This window comes from Acomys minous, assembly GCF_964271855.1.
Source record: "Acomys minous genome assembly, chromosome: 7".
Classification (NCBI taxonomy): Eukaryota; Metazoa; Chordata; class Mammalia; order Rodentia; family Muridae; genus Acomys; species Acomys minous.
The window spans coordinates 97713862-97737813 of NC_140488.1; the positions used below are offsets into that span (position 1 = coordinate 97713862).

At 41.8% G+C, this 23952-nt stretch overlaps 1 protein-coding gene across 1 annotated transcript; it reads left to right on the forward strand.

Moving 5' to 3' along the window:
* The first annotated feature begins 2070 nt into the window (after positions 1-2070).
* GEMIN8 (gem nuclear organelle associated protein 8) lies at positions 2071-21976 on the forward strand. Its single transcript, XM_084789365.1, has 4 exons — positions 2071-2188; positions 11299-11337; positions 13066-13528; positions 20853-21976. The coding sequence occupies exons 2-4, from the start codon at positions 11335-11337 to the stop codon at positions 21107-21109; spliced, it is 723 nt and encodes a 240-aa protein (XP_084645491.1). The 5' UTR covers positions 2071-2188; positions 11299-11334; the 3' UTR covers positions 21110-21976.
* The last annotated feature ends 1976 nt before the right edge of the window (positions 21977-23952 follow it).

A 23952-nucleotide genomic window follows, 5' to 3' on the forward strand; every position in this document is an offset into this window, starting at 1 on the left:
CGAGCAATAGTGCTATTCTAACTAACAATACAGTATACACATACATCCTCTGTGTGTGTGTGTGTGTGTGTGTGTGTGTGTGGGTGTGTGTGTGTGTGTGTGTAGACACTCGTAGTATTTCAGGAACTGCTCTATTTGAAATAAACTTACTTTAAGCTCACTTTGTTCTGCCTTTCCTAAGAGTTCCTCACCTCCTTTTCATAATTTAGCCTCTTTTCTTTCCTTCTCTTCTTCCCTGAGGCTCCAACTGACTTGCCTGCTTCCAGTTATACCTAAATTTTCCCAAAATATGTTCACACTCCTACAAACAAACACATTGCCACCCTTTCTACCCATAGATAGCTCGTTCCTTGCCTAACCCAAACAGCTTGGTGTGCATGTGTGCATACACGTGTGTGTGTGTGTGTGTGTGTGTGTGTGTCTTTTGCAATATATTCTTCATATAATTTACCACAATATACCAGGTACGGTACGGAACACTTTCCCACCTGCACAATAGAAGTAAGAAAATGAGGAATTCCAACTCATCCAAAAGGAGTTCTATCCCAGGCTACATGAGACTCTTCCTAAACAAACAAACAAACAAACAAACAAAACATAATTGCACTTTATTTACTGTCTATGCTCTCTACTCAATCAATTGTCAATTTTATGAAGTCTAAAATGTCTTGTTTGCTATTGTATGTTCACTAAATAAAATACTACTCTCCATTAGAATTACAATTTATGCCACGTATATAATGTCATGCTCTACTGGACAAACTGATAAAGTCTAAATATAAAGATGAAATTAATTTTACTCTTATTCAAGGTAAAATTCTCCTCCCCTGGGGTAAGGTTTTTTTTTTTTCCCTGAAACAGTTTCATGTATCCCTAGTTGGCCTCAGCTTCACTATGCAGCTAGAAACAATCTTGCGTCCATCCTCAGAATCCTAAGATTACAAGTGAGCCACCATGCCCAACTCTGAAACATGCTAGGGGTAATCTAGGGCATAGTACGCAGTAGGCCAGCATTCTGCCAACTGAGCTAAAGCACTGCCAGGTAGAGGATTGCTTAAGATTTGAGATAGTTAAACCAGGCTTGGTGATATATGCCTATAATCCCCAAACAAGAGAGAGGCAAATCTGTGGATTTAAACTAGCCAAAAGTTAGGCTGTCTCAACCACTAGAATTTTGCATTTCCTTTTTCAATATGAACTCTTGACATTATACTATGGAGTTTTCTTAAGCACACCAAAACCTCTCACATTTCAATATCTCAGTCATGTGCCTAGACGATACAAAGCAATGCAGATACTTGGCATTCAGCAAGCATCCAGTATGTTTGTTTGTCAAATAGTCTTTTATACTACTTTGATTCGTCCATATTACAGGAATAACAAGATAATAATGTCCCACTACTGACATTGCCTAATTGTCTTCGCCTTTTGTTTGGCATTTAAATTATTTCCAACTTTCTTTCTGCTGTTTTGTTTTGTTTTGTTTTGTTTTTTGAATAAACATGCGGTCCAAATTTGATTTTTGTAGCAATAAATTCCCACAAAGTACGGCACGTTTTGCCAAATAAGTCCACTTGTATTTCTAGTAGTTCATACTTGGTTATTAAGGACTCTCCTGAGACTCTAGAAGGGCATATACTGCTGACAATTATGATGACAAAATTACTAGCAGGCACTCTTTTTGTCTAAAGTAGTGAAATATATCGTCCTAGGCACAATTTAAGGTTGATAAATGCCAGCCTCGAGCAGTTAAATATATAGATCTGAGTGAAGCTATATTTTCAAAAAATTTCCCAGCCTCCATTTTAGTTAAGAAAGCAGGAAGAAAGTGAACGCTGAAGAAAACAAAAATGGAAGCTAACTGTCCCGTTTAGGCTCCGGCCGCGCCCCGGTACCCAATCGGCCCACAGTTCTCCGCTGGGACCGCCCAGACTATTCTAATTCCCTTCCCGCGCCGCCCTCTGGCTCCGTGTAGCCACTGACGTGCCGTAACGTCAGCATTCAAGGCGGGACTTCCGTCCTTCGAGACCCGTAACGGAAACGCGCTCCTAGTTGCCCAGGCAACCCCCCCCTCCTTCGTTTCACTCGCGCCTCACGTTTCCCCGGCCTTCCCTGTCCCCACCCCTGTACAAGAGCTAGGCGTGTTGTTGCCCACTGCCTGAGAGCTGCAAGCTGCGGGTTCCAAGAGGTGACTTTGGGGACTGATGGGTTGCTTTGGGGGAATAAGGGAGTAGCCTGACGGCCCCAGGCTTGATTACCACAGAAGCAGAGAGTACCGTCCTGGCCGTCACGTTGTGGCTTTAATTACCAGCACCCGGCAGGCAACACGAGGTGGTTGCAGAGACCCGAGAGAATCGCAAACCCTCACATTTTGTTAAAGAAGACTAGTTCTAATTTACGCTCTCAACCCCTTCGTGTTATCGGCTAAGAGTTCTGGTGCCCAGGACCCCACCTCAGAGTCCAAATCTTTCGAAGTGAGGCTCAAGTATTTGGAACTTTTTTTTTAAGCCCACGGTGTAATTCAAACGTGCTGTGTGGATCACCGTGTTGCAATAGACCTATAGGTGCACTGTGATTTTTGTCTCCACACCCCTAACTGAGGACACATCCGTGGAAAATGTCTAAGATAACTGGTTCATTTACAAAAAAAACAGAACGAGTTTTCTTTCAGCCTCCTTGCAACTTTGAGCTCTGTGGTCAGGAGTCTAACTGGAAATTATCTTGAGAACATTTGATAGTAGACCAGGAAAAAGCCTTGAGTTCTGAACAATCATTTTCCCTGACACGATTGTTACAAACTTGTTGCACAGGCTAGGCTGTGAACTCAACTGTTGTTTGGAGTTTTGTCCCCCCCCCCCTTTTTTTTGTTTGTTTGTTTGTTGGTTGGTTTGGTTTGGTTTTGTGTGTGTGCAGGTTTTTTTGTTTTGTTTTTGTTTGTTTGTTTGTTTTGTTTTAACCAAAAGCCAGAACATTATTTGAAGTCTTTAGACTAAAAGTTAATAACTTAAGGCTCCTAGGGTTATTTACTTTCACTGTTCCTATGAAGTATTCTATTTAAAAGCACACTTTATGCTAGGCATAATTTGTCAAAATAACATTCCCTGTAGGATGACACTGTGAAGAGAAACTATGTACATGTGCTTTGGGTAAACCTAACAAAGGCAAGTTCACAGTAATGTATATCATCCCCTCTGTTGACTGCCGGCCTGAGAAAGTATAGAAATTAAACTTGCAGAGATATTTTCATTCTAAAACTATTTTACTGCGGGCAGAGGATTGTTTTGTCTTTCTTAAAATCTAGCGTTTAAGGAGAAGTTGAGATAAGGATGTCAGGAAATTAAACATGGCTGGAGTATAGATAAAAGAGTTTACAAACACACTATAGGACTTTCAGAATTATTACTTTATGTTAGGAAATCCACCCATAAAGTACTTGGACAAGTGACTACAAACTAACTTTGATTAAGGCCAGATGAATTTAAAATATATTAATATATTAGACATTTGGAGCTTCTTACTGTTTGGTTGGTTGGGTTTTTTTTGGGGGGGAGTTATTTTAGTTACCACCCTTAGTAATTTGGGGAAGCATGGGTAGGAGAGAGTACAATCAGGGTATAAAGGATAATCTCGCAAGTCCAGTAGCCTCCAGAGGCAAGAGATAATACCTGTTATTTTCTCTAGTGGAAGAAAAGTGGGAATTCTAAAAGGAATACATTGTGGGATCTATCCCTCCAAATAAGTGCCCAGAGCAAGTATAATACTCAGCAAAAGAAATTAGCAAATTATTAGGAATGTGTTTATAGAAGGAAATTTGAAATAAGTCCCTGGAAATATAAAAGTGGCCTTATCAGCTTAAACTACTCAAGCTTTCTGCTGCTCTGCCACTAATTTTAAGTGTTCAGCCTCCTTTTATGGTCACACTAGGTGTGTTGTACGAACGACATACCTGAAGGGAAATGGACACCATCTGTTTCTTCTTCTTTAGAACTGGATTTTCATTATCATTCTCTGTTGTCCCAGTTCCCAGTTCTCACATTGCCTGTGATGTTTCTGAGTCAGAGTATCCTGCTTTTTCATGTCCTCATAGTTCATTTCTGGTTGACATTAGCCACATAAGGGATTCAGTGGACTTGCAAATAAATGCGTTCACAAATCTTTATCACCCTTGCTGATAAATTAAGCAATGCCATTCTGTGGGTGGAATGTTATTTGTATGGGGCGGGGCAAGAATTGTTAACTATACCTTCCAGTCTTCTCCCCCACCCCATGTCTTCCTAGTGAGAACACTTACTACAACGTCCAGACAAAACGTAAACTGGAGCCTGAAAGAGTGGAAAGGATGCAAATAATATTTACTCGTCTCTCTCCATCTTCAGCTGTAAAGGTGGCTGGTACAGATGGAAGGACAGTGAAATGTGTGCTTGTAAGCAGGTCCTATATCCAGCTCAAGGTGGAGTTTGGGGAGCTGGCAAGGTGGTTCAGTGGATAAACACACCTGTCACCAAACCGGACACATACACACAATAAACAAATATTCTTGTTTTTAAAATGGAGCTTTGGACTCCTACCATGGGTAGAAATAGGGCATTTGGACTTGTGCCATGTTTAATGTCTAAATGACAAAGCCATAGGTAAAAAAAAAATCCATGAGTGTCAAGCCTCATATGCTCAACCAGCTATGACAACCAGCTAGGGGTGGCAGAGTAGGAGGGCAGGAAACAGACTGTCAGAAATCCCCATTTTATCATTTTTCCTCATTGAGCTAACTATTGGTATTTGTACAATTGAAAGCATCTTTGATGGGGTTGGCATTGCATGTTCAGGAAGGTTTCTTACAATCACATATCCCTTAACTTCTTCGTTTACTTTGTTTTGGTCTCCAGTATTCTCTTTCTTTGAAGCAAACAGTGTGTTCTGAGTGTCCTAATTGGGCCCCCCAACTGTCAATCTAGCTCAGAGCCAAATCAGTGGGGACCTCAATAGAAAAAAAAATTGATCCTTCAGGCTGTAGACACAAAGATTAATGAAATAAATCATTTTTAATATCTTCCTTTGCAAAAGTAAAAGCAAATGGGCTTTCATGTATTTAATTTTCAAACTGTTCAAAAGGAAGATAAGGCAGAAGGGAAATTCATATTCTAGAATACACATTACAGTTTTAGAGGGAGTTTGTGGTTTTATTTTACTTTCTGGTTGCCATGACATGTCCTATATCCTATATTTATAAGAATATAAATATTCAAGAAAAAAGAAATAGTATATAAATACAGAATGAAAAGGCTACATATGATACCACTCCCTTTCAACAAAGCGTTATCATAAGGTAGAGCTTTTTAGTAATTTAGTGGAAATGGTCACATTTTTATCTCTGGAAAAAATGACAAAAAAAAAAAAAGAAAAGAAAAACCTCCTAACTGCTGCTCTTCATGTATTTAAAAAATATGTCTTTCAGAGCAAGCAGAGTCACTGTAGAACAAATGTGCTTTTTTCCATTTTCTTTTTTGCCTTAGAAAGGCTGTATGGGAAAATATATCATTCAAGACTGGGAGGCTCTGTCTTGTCTGTAGGCCTCAGCAGTGTTTAGTGAATGACCTCAATGCTGTTGTGGGTTTTTTCTTCCCTTCTTTGGTGGTTGAGGACAGACAATGAATGGTCTCTGTATTCCCCAGAGCTCAGCTGGGTGGTGACCATGATGCCATTGTGTTCCCTGTGGAGGGCTGCCCAGTTTGCAGAGCTGTGGATCCGGCCTTCCCTGACATTGCCAATCGCTTTTCTCTCCGTTCTATCGGCCCTTCAGAAGAAAACTTGTTCAGTCCCCACATGCTTGTTCCAGAAAGGAGTAGAGACTGCTGGATAGGGGGCCGGGGGTGAAAGATAAAATGGAAGATCTTAACACCTGCTGTCCCCACATGCTTTCTTTTCTTGAGATGAGTCTACTATGGCAATGCCTGGGAGTATTGCAGTGTTGGCTTTGCCAGTGGTGCCGAGTGTTTTTATTAAATCCTTAACCGCCTTAAGATTTTACCAGACCCAACTTTCACACGAACTCTGATGCCCCATATTTGGCCACATCCCTTGGATAGGGAGGCCTGGTGGCACTCAGAGGACGGATAGCAGGCTACCAAGAAGAGACTTGATACCCTATGAGCGTATACAGGGGGAGGAGGTTCCCCTCAGTCACAGTCATAGGGGAGGGGAGTAAGGGGAAAATGGGAGGGCGGGAGGAATGGGAGGATACAAGGGATGGATTAATCATTGAGATGTAATATGAATAAATTAATAAAAAATTTTTAAAAAGATAGCTTTGGAGGGTAAGCTTGACAAGGGAGAATGAATAAAACTGTAGCTGCAAATGAAAAAAAAAAGATTTTACCAGACCCATTCTGAGAGGAGCTGTTTTTAGGAGCAGATTCTCTTTGCAAAGGAGACTGTGTACTCCTTCCAGGTATTATCTACTGAAAACTGCCATGCCTGCTTCCTAATGTTCCTGCCTACTAATGGCAAGCTAGTAATCTACGCCAGAAGTCATGGCCCTGCCCGTGCTTTATACTGTTGATTGATACTATTTTACAGTTCTTTTTTGTGGCTGCTTTTTAAAGAAGATTTGTATGTAGGTATATGAATATTTTGCTTGCATATATGTAAGTGCACTACATTGATACAGTGCCCAAGGCAATCAGAAGGTGCATCAAATTCCCTACAGTGGTGTTAGAGATGGTTGTGAGCCACTGTGTGAGTTCTGGGAATCAAATTTGTCCTCTGCAAGAGCAACCAGTGCTCTTAACCCCTGAGCCATCTCTCCAGCCCTCCAATCCTCTCCAGTAGGATTCACTGACCAAGATTAGAGATGATAATTTCTTTTTTGTCTCTGCTAGTCTTATATAGAGCCTGATAATTTGTGAACTATATGAATTCTGTGATTCCTCCACTCACTTGCAAGTAGAAAGTGATGAACATTTGGGATGCTCAATATATTAGGGATAGAAGATACAAGGTATTATCATATTAACTAAAACTTTGGTCAACAGGAAACTAGGAATTGAGTTTATATGTTTTAAGGGGGCGGGGATTGTTGGATATTTTTATTTAAAGCAAAGATGAACATTAACATTATATAGAAATCATTGTATGTGGCCCACAACCCTAAAATATTTACTGTCTGGACCTTTACTGAGAAATTCTAGCATAAAATATGAAAAGTAAGCTAGAAATACTCAGCTAATAATTATAAAGCTTGGTGCAAATTGCTATTCCTTTGGACATGTTTCTCAGTGTTGTATCTTATTTGAGTTTGAGAGATTAATTTGTAAATGCAAATCTTAACTCTCCAAAATTATTAATTTGAATAGCTATAGTATCTTGGGGGGTGATCCTAAAGTGTAAAAGAATATGGTTTAGGAATTCAGGAAGAAAAAAAATAAAGCCAGGGGTAAAATGAGCATTTCTTCTCTCCAGCCCCAGTGACACTGTACTTGCTGAAGGTTGGCAGCAACTTGATTCTTAGTATTGCAGCAGCCAAAATTAATTGAATTCCTCTTCTACTTTGTATTCAAAACCAAACAGAATTGCTAGCAAAGTTCCTATAGTCCAACTTTGACATAAATTGCATCTTTCCTTTGTAGCGTAGGTTTTCAAAATGTCTGGTGTCTGAGTGGGGCCTATAACTCTGTAGGGTGTTTGCTTAGCTTGCAAAGAGCCTAAGCATGGCTCACAAGGAACTGGGTTAGTTGCCTGTGTTATCTTCTTGGTGGCAGGACACACCAGGCTCGAGGTGAGCCTCTCGGGCTGGGAAGCTGAAATCTGCTTTCTTTAGTGAGTGCTTTGTACTGGCTTCTGTTTTGCAGAAATGCTTATAGTGAGCACTGGGTGATCCCTGTTACATAGAATAACTGTAACCTAATTACTTGTTGAACCCAAATCACAAGCAACTTTGTACAAAGTAGAACTCCTTTGAAACCCCTTTTAATTACAGCCATTGACATGGGAGCTGCCAGGAAACCGTCACTAGTTACCCTTGAACCTCTTTAAGGGTTACTACCTTCTTTCTTATACTGCTTAAACGTGTAGCTGTAATGGAATCGTGTCTGCTGTCTCATAGATTTTTTCAGAGTATGCTAGTACCTGTAAGGCCCAGATTGGATCTTTGCAATTATAAGTCAAAACAGGATTTGGCCTCTAATAAATGTTTATTTAAAACAGGGTTTATTAAATTTGAGTTTATCAGATTTGACCCATTTCTGTAATTTGTAAGGCATAGAATGAAGTCTAGATCCCAAGCTCTTTGTTTGCTTTATTTTGCTTTGCTTCGCTTTGCTTTGCTTGTTTTTTGAGACAGGGTCTCGCTGTATAGCTCAGGCTTGTCAGGCACTTGCTGCTGTAGCCCATAATGGCCTCAGACTTAACTGTTCTGTTCTCCTGCTTCAGACTCCTGAGTACTAGGATCACAGGCATGCACTGCCACACACAGCTAGGATGCACACGTGCACACACACACACAGTGACTCTTAGGACTTTTTTCATTTAATCCCTATGCTAGTTGTTAATCTAGAAAACAAATTTGAGTAAGACATACGTGGAGTTCACTCTAATGTCACTGTGTGCTGCAGGCACTGAAAGCTCCTCAGGTTCTGTGATAGAAATATGAAACTTGGCTTTAGTGAATTAGCCACTTACAGGCTTCCCCTTCAGTTTAGCACTTAAGTATGCACTGATTTCTACCATAATTGCATTTTGCCTTTTATTTTGTTGGATGGTAACACATCCAATTACTGACTATTTTCTATTTCCTCCATAGCCTATAAAGAGCATTAGCTGTTAGCAGGGTTTCCAGAAAATGGACCCTGTTTTAAACCTGTAAATTAGAGTTGAAGGGTGAGAAAGATTCAGCTTACACACTCACTGCATTTGATAACTTTCTCCTGGTTTCCATCCAGAGTGTGTGTGTGTGTGTGTGTGTGTATGTGTGTGTGTGTGTGTGTGTGTGTGTGTGTCAGTGTGTGTGTGTGTCTGTCTGTGTGTGTGTGTGTGTGTGTCTGTGTGTGTGTGTGTGTCTGTGTGTGTGTGTGCCTGTGTGTCTGTGTATGTGTCTGTGTGTCTGTGTGTGTGTGTGTGTGTGTGTGTGTGTGTGTGTGTGTCTGTGTGTGTGTATGTGTGTCTGTGTGTGTGTGTCTGTGTGTGTGTGTGTGTCTGTGTGTGTGTGTGTCTGTGTCTGTGTGTGTCTGTGTGTGTGCCTGTGTGTCTGTGTGTGTGTGTGTCTGTGTGTGTGTATGTGTGTCTGTGTGTGTGTGTGTATGTGTGTGTGTGTCTGTGTGTGTGTATCTGTGTGTCTGTGTGTGTGTGTGTCTGTGTGTGTGTGTGTGTGTCTGTGTCTGAATTTTGGAGAAGTTTGCAGAATGTCATGCCAACCCTCTTAGTAATGCCCTATTTGAAAGCTTGCTACACTTCACTATGAGTGCTTTTTTTTAAAGATAAATATGAAAGCAATAGAAATAGTCAGTGTGACATCTTAGTTTTTTAATATACTCATGAAAACATTTTATTGAGACCACAAAAAAATCAGCTTTATTTTTAACAGTTTGAGGGTTTTTTATATTCTATCCTCTAGTTAAGACAAACAGAGCTTCTTCAGTATCTGATTTCTAAAATTTTCTAATTTTTAAAAATTTTTTATAATTTTTTCAGATTACATTTGGAATGTTATCTACTCACTTATGGGTATTTGATTTTTGACAAAGAAGCCAAAACCAAACAATGGAAACAAAGATTTAAAAAATGTTCAAAGCCTTAAGAATCACATTTGGGAGGGGGCTTTTGTTTCCTAGATCTTAAATTTACGTGCATTTTAAGATACTATTTTTGTTAACTGTTTGTTTTGAGATAAGATCTCAGTAGCCCAGACTGACCTTGACCTTGAGACATGGTGATCCTCCTGCCTCAGCCTCCCAAGTGCTGGAATTACAGACATGCACCACCGAGCCTGATAGAGTTTTTTTAAAAGTACATTCTGATGTTGCAAGGCATTTTAGAAACTCTAAACGAGGAGAAGAAAGTAACTTTTATTATTAGTATGTACGCGATGGCGGGTGGTTAGAGGACAGCTTTTGGGAATCTTTCTTTTCATGGCGGGCCTAGGGGGTGCTAGGGTCATCAGTTTTGTGTGGCAAGCACTTCTGCCTGTTAAGCTATCTCACAAGCCCTTGCATTTGTTTAAACTGGGTTGTAAGGATGGGCACATGAAGTCCAGCCGTGCTTCTCGAGCCTCCTCCTGCTAGGAAGCAGAATAATTAGGAAAAGAGTATGAAACTAAAGTGGAGGCTGGTGTAACGTCTTGTGTGAAAAGGCTTCTACAAGCCCCAAATTTAAGGCAGTTGGAAAGACGAAGCCTGCTCAGTCAGTTGGGAAGATAGAATCTTCTCAAGTCTTAAGAAACCCCAAGACTGGACTGGTAAATTGGCTTCATGGTGAAGGTGCCTACCACCAAGCCTGACAGCCTGAGTCAATCCCAGAGCCCCCAGGAAATCATTCATGTGTGATTTACACACACACACACACATATGCCATAGCACACAGCACACCCACGTATATAATAACTAATGAATTAATGTTCAAAAGCAAAAGAGAAGCTGAGATTATTTTAAGCAGGCATTAAACTAGTAAAGTAGGCCAGCGGTGGTGGCATATCCTGAGTGCTTTAATCCCAGCACTCAGGAAGGCAGAGGCGGGTGGATCTCTGTGAGTTCTAGGCCAGCCTGGTCTACATAGTGAGTTCCAGAACAGCCTTGAAAAACCAACAAAGACAAAAAAAAAGGTGAAACTAATATTGTAAGCTTGAAGCTCATGCTCTGTACATTGTTTTGTATATGCCTACTACTAAAGTATGTGGTTATTTTCATAGACTTTTCTTCAGTAAACACGTAGTTGAATACAAAATCAGGCAGGACCCTTTGACTCAATCATACCTAAGGAGGATGCTCTTCCCTAGACTAAGAGGTCAGAACCCAGGTGACACAGGTTGTTGTGGCATGAAGGTAAGGCATGATGGTGGCGAGGACAGCTGCTTTGAAGACCATGAAATAAAGCCGGGCGTGGTGGTGCACGCCTTTAATCCCAGCACTCGGGAGGCAGAGGTAGGCGGATCGATGTGAGTTCGAGGCCAGCCTGGTCTACAAAGTGAGTCCAGGATGGCCAAGGCTACATAGAGAGACCCTGTCTCGAAAAACCGAAAAAAAAAAAGAAGACCATGAAATAGTTGTGACTGCTACAGCCCTGCTGATGAAATGTTCATACTGTGTTTTTCAGCACCCGTTTGGACTTTGTCCATCAGAGAGAGCAGCAATGGTAAGAGTACCTGTTTTTCTTATGAATTTTTAAATGTTAGTTAGGTCAGTAGTAGTGTACTTGCCTAGCATGCACAGCACCCCTGTGTTTAATCCTAGCACTGTCCCTCCCACCATCCAAAAATGATATTTCATGATACAGAGCAAAGGAAAAAGAGTTTGACTATCACAAATCCAAAATACTCAGAGTCCAAAAGTGTTTTAACACCAACATGACACACTCAATATTTCAAAGTAGTGACACACTCAGTATTTCAAATTTCAAAGTAGTACAGATTATGGATTTTCAGTAAAAATGTATGCAGACATTGCAAAATCCACTGAAATCTGAAACACTTCTGGCCCCAGCATTTCCAATAAGGGATACTCAGAGTGTTTGTCAGACAGCAGCATTGAGGCATGATCTAAGCCAGCAGATTAGTAGGAACCAAGAAAAAGAACCAGAGGCTAGTTAGCATGGTCATTAGAATGGGCAGGCCATTTTTAACGTGGAGCTAATACAGATGGCAAAGATGACAAATGTCAGGACGTTTATCTTTCTTTATCTTATCAAAACCAGCCAGTAAAGTACTGGGAGGACTAGGTGGGAAGAAGAACAGCATTAAAAGTGGGGGAGGAGTGGGGTGAAACAGGGTAATCAGGGGTGTGAATGTGATCAAAATAGACTTGATCATGAAACTTATTACATATACTAATTTTAAAAACCTGACATGAACTCTTACTAGAAGTAAATATTGTGAATAAAATGGAGGGATTTAAAAAAAAAGAAAACAACATGTCTTGGTTTCTTTTCCTATTGTTGTGATAACATACTCAGACAATTTAGTGGCAATTTAAGGGAGAAAAAATATTTTGCCTCCCAGTTCAAAAGCACAGCTCATCATGGCAGTAATGTTGCATACACAATAGGAACATAGGGTGATGAATGTCTGCTTCTGCTCCATTTATATAGTCTAGGATCCCTGCCGGGGAATGGTGCCACTCACTGGAAAGGTCTGCCTGACTCAATGAACATAATCAAGATAATTCCCCCACAGGTGGACCCAGAGGTCTGTCTCCCAGCTGATTCTAGACCCTTTGAATTGTGGAATTGTCAGCACTAATCATCACATTATATAAGCCTCTATAACCTTCAGCTATTGTTGTGGGGACCTGAAGAACAAATACTCAGGAAATATGTTACACTTGCCGTCTACTGTGGGGACAAACCTATTTTACACTCTTTTTTTTTTTCTTTTAGTTAAGCTTAGTAACATTCTGTGGAAAGTCATGCAGTGGTTTGAATGATAAATGTTCCCTATACACTCATGTATTTGAACACTTGATCCCAATTGGTGACAGTGTTTGGGGAGGAAAAGTGCAGCCTTGTTATCAGAAGTATATCATTTGGAGTGGGCTTTGAGAATCTATAGCCTTGCCCCAATTGCCAGTTCACTCTCTATTTTAAGTTTATAGTTGAAGATGTGATCTCTCAGCTTTCTGCACAGGCTACTGTGTCTGCTGCTTGCTGCCATGCCTCCTGGCCATCATGGACTCTTAACCTTCTAGAACTGTACACCCTCTTTAACTCTTTCTTCTATAAATTGTTTTTGCTCCTGGTATTTTATCACAGCAGCAAAAAAGTAACTAATAACACTCGGTAAATAGCTGTTGATTAGTCGGTTAAACATTTGAAGATTCTCTAGAGGATGAACCATTTTGATGTCTGTCTTATATGTCCATTCCATAGGCATCAAAATGGAACACTACTGCATCTTGGTATTCCCACCCAGCATATGCAAGATACTGGCAACATTATCATCAGGCAATGCTTTGGATGCGAAGCCACCAGAATGCTTACAGAAAGTCCATAGAGTCCTATTTTAATTCTCCATGGTTCTCCCCTCATGGAGCTCTTTTCTCAAATTCTCAGGCTTATAAGGGTGGGTATCCTTGGCATTTTCAAGGCCAGCCCACAGCCGGGCAGGAGTCTCTCTATAGTGCTTCCTATCTCAAAAGCTCTGGGCAGCCTCTATATGTCTGCAGTAAGGCCCAGACATCCACCAGAGAAGATGACACACCAGGTGAAGAGCAAGAGCTGGAGTCGGAGTCCGATTCAGATAACGAAGTAGAATACGACCTGAGCAATATGGAAATCACCGAGGAGCTCCGCCAATACTTTGCAGAGACCGAGCGGCACAGAGAAGAGCGTCGTAAGTTCTGACCTGTTACCTCATGCTCCTTTCACTACCCTGACATTCGCATCTCTTTTCCTCTCTTAACTTTCCATGTTATTTTACAACTTTTGATTTAGGTACGGTTAATAATCTAGATGTGGTTCTAAGCCCAGAAAAACTATGGTGATGTTATACCTAGTTACATTGGTCCTCAGAATTGTTTTATAGCAAACTGTTCATTTGAGTTCCTAATACTATATCTACCATTTTCGAGCATCAGACATTCAACCAGATGGAATGTGTGTGTGTGTGTGCCTGTATGCCTCTCTAATCCACACAGCCGTCCCTCCAGGCATGAAACTCATTTCACAAATGAGAAAAGTGAAGCTTAAGGAGGTTAATTACATAACTATTCATTTGCTCTTAGGATTCAGCCCTTCCAGACTGCACTCTACTGTGCATCTTTCTCTAGGCCATGCTTCTCCCTGACACTACGAGGCTTCCCAAATGCTGTGCTCTGAACACTTCTCTGGGACACCGCTCAGAGCTGGGACTGTATAGCTCCCTGCAGTAAAAGTCAGTGTGAACCTAAACAGAATACAAAATACCTCACATGCACAGTTCTCCTGTTTGGTCCACACTATAGGTAACAGTGTGGCAATTAATGTCTTAGAGCCTTGCACAGTAAAAGCAAGATTTTTTTTTCTATTTAAAATTGCCGGTGTTCACCAGACCATTTATTATTAGTATAAGTGCCCTTGAAAATTTACAAATACTTCTTTCCCTACTGCAACCAATATTAAGTCTCAATGTGCCTTTCAGTAGGGTCTTAGGTATTTTTTGTAGAGTTTTCATTGGATTCGTTGATTGGTTGGGTTTTTGAGACAGCCTTCTATATGGCCCAAGGGGACTTAAGACTATGATCTTCCTGCTTCAGCCTCCTGAGTACTAGGAGTGAAATTATGCACCGCTGTAGCCAGCTCCTTACCTACAATTTCCTAATAAACAGAAACATAGAAGTTTCAAAATAGGAACACTTTATTTCCATTTTAAAATATCTGTGCCCTCTTAACAAGAGATTAGCATTTACTGATCCCAAGTGAGTGGCAGGAAGTAAGCACAGGCTTAGGATGAAATATCATTTCCTGTAGTATCTGCCTGTTACTCTTCCCTAAACCACTTGTTCTGTTAATTTTATCAATTGACTTCTGATTAAACTGTTGATTTCTTTGATGTATTTTACAAAGTATATCCAAGGGCTAGAGAAATGGCTCAGAGGCTAAAAGCATTTGTTATTCCACTCACGTGGCAGTTTACAGACCCCTGTAATTCCAGTCCCAGGAGATCCAGTGCCCTTCTGACCTTTAGGACCACAAAGCATGCATATGGTATACAGATATACATGCAGGCAAAACACCCATGCACATAAACTAAAAGAACAATAATTTAAAAAGAAAGTATATCTAAACAACTGTTTGAAAATAGCATTTTGTGTTTTGCATAGAATACATTTCTTCTTTATTATTTATTTATTTATTGGGGGTACAAGTCAGAAGACATACATGCTAGAGTTAGTTCCCTCCATATGGGTCACAGGGATTGAAACTGCATGATACTTAGAAGGAGCATGAATGAAAGTTAACATCCCCCAGAGGAAAGAAAGCCCTCCAAAATGAACACTGCCCCTGTTGTGTTGGTCTTTATTAGATGGCATTCAAGTAAGATGAGGGCTCGAACCAAGGACATGTTGTCAGAGAGCATGATATTCCTAAATGAAGGTGAGATAAAATCCTGTTTAAAATGATGTATAGAAGAGTGTATAGAAGAGTATACATCATCAGCTCATAGTTACATATACAAACAAGGGGCAGAGCCAGCAACCAAGGCAGTGGAAGGAGCATTGTTACCAGGTAACTGTGGAGAAATGGAGCAGTACCATCTGTTTGGAATGAGAGAAAAGGTGAGTTCATTTGGTGCTGAATAGCTGCCGTGTTATTTTTACTAGAGCCCAGATGTGTTTGTTCATATCATGGAAACATGAGCTCCATTATGTCTTGTGTACTCCATTCAGAGGGTTGTGTCCGTAGTGACTGGCTGTTTCGTCAGTACCCCGAGAACCTCCACTTTCTCCCTCAGTCTGTCCTCTGGAAAACCTACAATGTATAACAAGGCTTGCTGTCCAGTGTGTTCCTGAGTTGTTTGGGTTTAGATAACGTGATTAAAGTGTGAAATCACACTGACTGTGCACCATTCCACACATGGATTCACCTCATCTAGTGCAGATGTTCAGAAGAACAAAAAAGCAACCATCAAGATGATGCATGGCCAAGGTCATAGACAAGTGGAAGGGGCTGGGTAAATGCACTTTCCTTGTAAAAGCTCAAATGGTGATTGCCCACTAACTTCAGGCTTATATTTGATGAGGAATGAGGGACACAGAATGAGACCAATCAAATGACTACTCTGCAAGCACCTGTGTTTTGAGTCTATTGCTGATGAGCTGGAAAGGAGGCACTCTTGATTTTATTCAACTTTGTGCTGTCCCTTGGTTGTGCTGTCATCATTAACTTCAGCACCATAGCAGAAAATCTCATCAGAAAGATGTGCTAATCCTAGAAAAATGAGAGGAAATAACATTCTTTAATGCTCATTATTGTAGTGCTTTGTCTCTCAAACTGTTCTGCCTTTGAGCTAATTATCTGTGGAATATCTAATGAGTGTTTTCCTGCTGTGTAAAATTTCCCTAAAGTCCAAGTAGCTTCCTGTGATTATTTTTTCCCATTATGGATTGTAATTCTACATTAGTAATACTTCTTTTTAAATTCATGTTTAATTATAGGTGAAGTGTATAAATGTTAGTACAATGCCTGTAGAGGCCGGAGGATTTGGATCCCCTGGAACCTGGAATTCCAGGCAGTTGTTAAGTCCCCTGCCATGGGTGCTGAGAACCAAACCTGGATCTTCTGCAAAAACAGTCTAAACTCATAACCACTGAGCCTTCCCTCCAGTCTCCTGCTAATATCCTGTAGATTCATAGACTGAGGCAAAGCCATGTCAAAACCATGTGCGCTAAACTTAGAGGAGTCCAGTGAAGGTTGAAGGTGGAGTGTGTTTGGTTTGACCCCACATGCATATTAATCCTCGTGTTTCTTTTGTAGCAAATTTCATGGACAAACAGAAAAGATTTATCTTTTCACATCCAAAAATCAATATGTCCACATGGCTACCTGCCCTCCTACAAAGGTTATAAAGTAGTGGTTCTCAACCTTCCTAATGCTGGGACCCTTTTATACAGTTGCTCGTATTGTGGTGCCCCCCAACCATAAAATTATTTCATTGCCACTTCCTAACTGCGATTTTGCTACTGTTAGGAATTGTAGTGTAAATAACTGTCTTTTCCAGTGGTCTTAAGCAACCCCTGTGAAAGGGTTGCCCAACCCCCAAAGGGGATGTGGCCCACATCTTGAGAACTGCTGCTTAAAGCCTAGCATCCGGCAGCTTCAGGTAGTTCCCAGCATCCCTTCACTTGTAGCATTGTCACAGCCTCTATCTGCATGTGGCTTTCCCTGTGTATCTCTGTGTCCTTTTCTGTCTCATATAAAGTCACTTTCATTAGATTTAAGGTGTGCCCTAATCTAGTATAATCTCAGCGTTATCTTGTAACTATCTGCAAAGCTACTCTTCCCAAGTAAGCTGTCATTTGGATGCTTCAGTGGTAAGGGCATGCTGCTCAGCCTCTTCAGCCTTCTTGTGAAGCTAGAATGGAACCTAAGAACTGTTTTGATTATTGCTTAGTAAGTAAATTGCCTTGGCCAAATACCCTCATGCTAGCCACACTTTCCATGGCTGGGACAAAACACCTGTCAACTAGGAAGGAAAGGTTGATTTTGGCTCAGAGTTTCAGAAGTTGTAATCCAAGATCAGTTGGATGGAATCACGGCTTTAGGCCTGAGAAAACGCAGAACATCAGGTGGCCATGGCTTGTGGTGGGAACAGAGAGAACATGTCTGTGCTGGTGGGTCTCCTCCTGCTAAGCCTTTCATGTTCTTGGGGCCCCAGCCTTTTGAATGTTGCCACCCATATCCATGACAGATCTTCTTTCCTTGGTTGATTATCTAGAAAAACACTCTTAGACACATGCAGAGATACGCTTTGTTACCTCCAATGTGTTCCTCAATGCAGTCATGTTGTCAATCCAGACTCAACTGTTACAACCATATGAGAGAAAAAGTGCCTGGTAACATTGAGTGCTACTGCTGTTTTCAGTTTTAAAATGAGCCAGTTCTGTTACCCATGCAAGCCAACCATTCAGGTGTGTCTCCAGTGTGATGTCAGTTGGATCATTTGCTATCCAGTTGGCTGAGCCCTCACCTTGACAAAGAAAATGTGCCTAGAATTAAGGATCCTGGCTTTCCTTGGGAGGGAGGGAGAAAGAAAACAATGAATAATAAATGAACCAAGTAGAGGCCTTCAAGCACAGGTATCATACAATTCTTAGTTCCCTAAGTCAATATATTCTAAAGTATTTTTAGACATTAAGTGATCACAGCTTGTTGGTCAGAGAGTATTAGATGTTGAACTAAATGGTTGAGTCTAGGATATAGCTCAGTTGGTAAAGTACTTGCCATGCCTGCACAGAGCCTGTGATTCCATCCTCAACACTGTATAAGCCAGGCATGGTGGCACTCAACTATCATCCCACACCTCAGAAGTGTAGACCATAAGATAAGGAGTTACAGGTAGTCAGCCTGGGCTAAGTGAGGATCCTAGGGCTTGTGAAACACTAAGTATCTTACCAGGCAGTCTTCTGCCAGAAGAACCAGAGATGGGGGCAGGGTAAAAGAAAAGTGAGCCCAAAGAAAAGAGACAGTCCCAGATGGAATTCTACCCTTGCTTCCCATCAAAAAACCACAGGGATGTATAGAAATAAGAAGCAGACAGAGAACTGTCAAGTGATTTTCTCAGACCCAGGTTTGATTTTCATTCTCCCAATAGAAGAGAGGTCAGAAGTGAAATGTCTCATTTCCTGTGCCACATTCGCTGCCATACTCCTCTCCACCAGAGCTCAGGATTAGGGCTATAGAGTGCACACACCTCTGAGGAGTGAGCAGCAGAAATGCTGCCATTTTATCCTTGACAGAACGACCAAAGTCTTGAAGCAAATTCTTGGTGACTTCCAGTTCATTTGTGCATTCGGCCAAATTTGTGCACCTCCCAGTAAAGGGTCAACATACATGGCTTTTCTGCAGTTTCAGAGTCATTTGCTTTATCCACATATTACTTCCACATGTGAAAATTGAGTGCAGATGTTCTAAGACAACAGTGGCTGCATGTGTGGCCATAGCCATTATCTATCATCTATCTGTCTGTCTGTCTGTCTGTCTGTCTGTCTGTCTGTCTATTTAGATGTATGTGTATATGTCTGTGTGAGTGATTGCCAAATGTGTGGGAGTATTCTCAGTGGCATCAGACCCCAGCTAATTGTAAGCTGCCCAACATGGGTTCTGGGAATGAGATTTGGGTTTTTTACAACAGTATTATATACTCCACAGGGCCTCCCCATTTGGTTTTGGCTGTCCTGAACTCATGATGTAGACCAGCCTGGTTTTGAACTAACAACTATCCACTTGCTTCTGCCTCCTGAGTGTTAGCATTAAAGATGTGTGCCATCAGGCCTGGTGTGTGTGTGTGTGTGTGTGTGTGTGTGTGTGTGTGTGTGTGTGTGTGTGTTTTCCAAGTTTGTAAAACTCCTTCTCACCAACTCCAAGGTGTTAGTCATAAAAAACAGGATTTACAAGAGTGACTGCGAATAGCTATATAAATGTCTTCCTTCACACTTGATTAGCTCACTGCTATCTTCCCTTCCCGATACTAACAGAAAGGCCCAATGAGGAAAGAATGATTTATGCCATTGTTTTATTCCCCTACAGCCATCTTGACTCCTTATCTCCTGGCATTCCTCTCAGTAACACTAGTGGCTACAGATAGTGCGCTTTCCGCTATCAATTTTCCTCTTGACAGAGTCACTTCCAGAATTTGTGTGAGCACCATTTTACTTTCTGCAGCATTGCTTTGTTGACATTTTTATGTGGCTATTTACATAGCAATAAGAATTATAATTTTGGGACTTGCTGTGGTTTAAACAAAAGTAGAGAAGGGAGAAACAAATGGAACAAATGCTTACTTTACAGGGATTTGCTAAAGTAGTAGACTAGCAGGTTTCACCTGTGCTAAGCTGTGCACTGGGGAGTGAAACCCCCCACCAAGAAAGGCAAATTTGTTATGTAGCGGGAAGACTATGGGTCAGATACAGAGGTCCCACCCACATACACACCTCATTTGTGCTAGTAAGAACTGCTTCTTGGTGCTTGAGTAGATGGCTCTGTGTAAAGCACTTGTACAAGTGTGAGGACCAGAGTTTGGACCCACAGTGCCAACAGAAATACCAGATGTGCATGGCAGTCCACCTGTAATCTCAGCATTTCAGAAATGGACACAGGGTCCCAGGGTCCCACGGTCCCACGGTCCCACGGTCCCACGGTCCCACGGTCCCACAGTCCCAGGAGCAAGCTGGCTAACCAGCAGAGCTGTATCAGAGAACTCTGGGTTCAAATGGCTGAGCCTGCCTTGATATATAAAATGGACAGTAAATGAGGAAGACTGCTGGCCTTGGCCTTTATGTTCACATGTGTGCACACACCCAAGCACACTGCACATGTGTGCAAAGGGGAAAGAAAGAAATTAGGGCAGATGAGATGGCTCGGTGAGGAAACGGATAGCCAGCTTGAGCCCCAGGACTCACATAGAGCACTGACTCCTGAAAGTTTTCTCTGCTCTCCACATATATGCCACAGACCAGTGTGTGCACACTCCAAATGTCATGTTTAAAGATGTGTGTCTTGCAACAGTGGACTTTGAAAGGAACTTTCCTCTCCCATGGGAGAACAGTACATGAAAGCAAACCAGGACTGCCTGCCACTCATGGCCAGGCAGATGGCAAGAGAAAGCCAAGTGCTTGCATTTTTCTCCTGTGTCAACAAGGCCTGCTGCAGAGGGGTGGTAGATTGCAATGACACATTTCTTGGTGGCATTTTGCTATTTCTGTCAGTGACCGCTAAGAAGTGAGCAGCCTTAAGAGCTTCAGTACTACTAACAGATAATGAGAATCTGCAAGTCGTGCCTCAGGATGTGCAGATCCCCTCAGCTACCCCAACAGGGTCCAAATTTACCAGTGGAAAGGGCAACAGAAGGCCCTCAGGGACCACAGGCAGCATATGGGGTGTGTTAGCAGTGGTGGCAGCATTCACCAGATCTCCTGCGTGTGCGTAAGTTTTACGGTCATGGACATGTGCATTCCCAGGGCGACAGCAGCAGCTGGAGGAGGAGCGCCTGGATGACTATGTGAATGCCGACCATGGCCTGTACTACAACCAGCACCGGTCAGTGGAGCCCCCATCTGAGAAGCCTGGGGAACGGCGCCACGCTGAGATGAAGCGCTTGTATGGGGATAGTGCTCCCAAAATCCTGGCCATGGAGGCTGCTGTGCAGCTGAGCTTTGATAAGTACTGTGACAGCAAGCAGCCAAAGTACTGGCCTGTCATTCCCCTGAAGTTCTGAGCCCTGGCCACAGGGACCCCAGGGAATACCTACTGAGCATAGTTCCTAGCCTCTCCTTCTTCATCTCTCCTGAACATTTTTTTTTTTCAGAGAAAAGAATGTATGCCACCATGATGGATTCAATCTGTCAGCCACTTAGAATTCTTTCAGCAGGAGGCATGCTATTGCCAACACAAGGAATGTTCACTGGTATAAAATGATAATCATGTATTGCACTGGCTCTTGGTTTTCTCTGAAACACTCCAGTGTATTTAAATTACTGCCTAGAAACTGGACGTAGTGGTACATGCGTACTCGGGAGGCAGAAGCAGGTGGATCGCTGTGAGTTCAAGGCCAACCTGGTCTGTACAGCGAGTCCAGGACAGCCAAGGCTACACAGAGAAACCATGTTTCGAAAAACCAAAGGAAAAAAAAAGAAAAGGAAAGAAAGAAAGAAACTACTGCCTAGAGATCCTGCCTGCTGTTTCACATTTTTAATTTCCTTCCTGAATGTCATAAAAGCCGTAAGCCACATGTCATCTATTCTTTATTTTCTTTTGAGACCAGTTCTCATATAGCCCAAGGTAGCCACAAATTCTTAAATCCTCCTGCTAGCTCACAGGTATACACCCCACACTGGGCTCTTATCCGCATTTTCTCTCTGTAAATGATGCAAGTGTACAGTAAGAAAAGTGTTGCTTGTCACTCAGCTAGGTGTTACCCTGCATGCTCTATAAAAGACCTGAGAGTAAATAATTTTGGCTTGGCAGGCCATGTTGGCTATGTCATACTGCCTACCCCTGTCTTTATAACATAAAAACAGCCATAGATACCGAGTAAATAAATGGATGTGACTGTGTTACAATAAAACTTCATTTGTAAAAAACAGACCATGGACTGGATTTGTTCTACACAGTGAAAAGCACCCATCTAACATTATTGTTACCTCATCTTTTGTTCAGAACTTGGATGTCAAACAAATGATAGCAAAGAACAGTAATTCCCAAACCTGGTCACTTTTATAGTCTCTTTTGTTGTTAAAATGCACAGTTGAGCTCTTATTGCATATAGTAAATACCGATTTGATAAGCAAATATATCTGTGGGAAGGAAAATCTGAACATTGATGGAGCAGTCCATTTTTAGAAGCCAGCTCCTTTTTAAATAAGTTATTACAGTGCATTGCCAGGGTGAGCCTGTGTTGACCTGAGAAGATTAGCACATCCATCAAAGGTTGGTGAAAAGATTTTGTATTGACGGGTTTCTCCCTAGGAACATATTGAGCGCCCATCCAGCCCCTGCCCTGAGACAAACATTCTTTTCAGCAGCCCCAGGTGTTTATGTGTTTCAAGCCCTCACTTTATTACTGGCATTGCAGTTTGTGCTTAGGTACTGAAGACAAAAAATCAGAATTCACTTGCCCCCAAGGTGACTCGTGACTGGAATTTTCCATGTTTGCTCTTTCTCCTTTTTCTTAGATACCCTAATGCCTAAATGATAAAATTCATGTGACTCAGACAGAGAAAAGCTAAAGCCTGTCTCAGCAGCAGGTGCTTAGCTGAGAGTACAGTTTTCTATACCACATCAGATGCTGCCATGTCATCCCACCACTGCTGGCTTTGTTACTGTAAGACAGTTCACCTTTCTCAGTGCTTCTCCTCCCACCTTGAAATGAGTGGTAATGATTTCCCTTCCATGCTGACCACAATATTTATATTACACATTCCTGACTTGGGACTGGAGGGAGATTTAAGATGAAAAGAAGAGGGTCAAGTCAGGTATTTTGAAACAGTATCTTCTACCACCGTGACTTATAAGCAGAGTGATGTCAAAGTTGAAAAAGAAGTTGCTGTGTAGAAGCTGACATAAGGGACTCCATTTTGATGCTGACAGCTTAAGACACATGCTTGTTTCTGCTAGCAACAAACTCCCAAACAGACCATCCAGAGAGCCTCCCAGGATTTGCCGCAGTAGATCAGGAGGTCTTATCATGCAGGAAATTCCAAGGGATTTAAAAGCTCCATACCATGAAGATCAAAGACAAAGCATTAGAAATAATATTTTCCGAGAGCTGATTTCTACCAGAATTCAGGAGTACATTTGGGAACCAGGTGGGAAAGACCAGTACATACTGCTTATTGTACCACTGGGCTAGAGTGGTTCAGTTGTGAGACTGCTTGCCTAGCATGCATGATGCCCTCAGCTCTGTCCCCAACAGCCCATAAACAAGGTGTTCACCAGTAACCTCAGTACTTGGGAGGTAAAGGCAGGAGGATCAAAGAGTTCAAGGTCATCCTCAGCTACACAGTAAGTGTGAAACCAGCCTGGGCTATATGAAACCTTGTCTCGAAGAACAAAATCAATAAATCATCATGATGTGGAAGCAGAGTATTTACAAGGCTATTATGGATTATCCAACTGACAATCAGAATCATGGTAATTAAAATAGAATAACATTCCACACCTTTCAAATAGGCAAGTTACGGATAGCCAGTAGAGAGGCAGGAACTCACACCAAGGAGTATAATCATATTACTATGATGAAACACCATGACCAAAAGCAAGTTGGGGAGGAAAGGGTTTATTTAGCTTACATAGTCTATCACTAAAGGGAGTCTGGTCAGGAACTCAAAACAGGCAGGAAACTGGGGGTAGGAGCTGATGCAGAGAGCATGGAAGAATGCTGCTTTACTGGCTTGCTCAGCCTTTCTTGGGTTTTGGTTGGTTGCTTGGTTTTTCAAGAGAATCCTGACTGTCCTAGAACTTGCTTTGTAGACCAGGCTGGCCTCTAACTCACAGAGATTTATCTGCCTCTGGAATGCTGGGATTAATGACGTGCCACCATGCCCAGCATCAACCCACTTT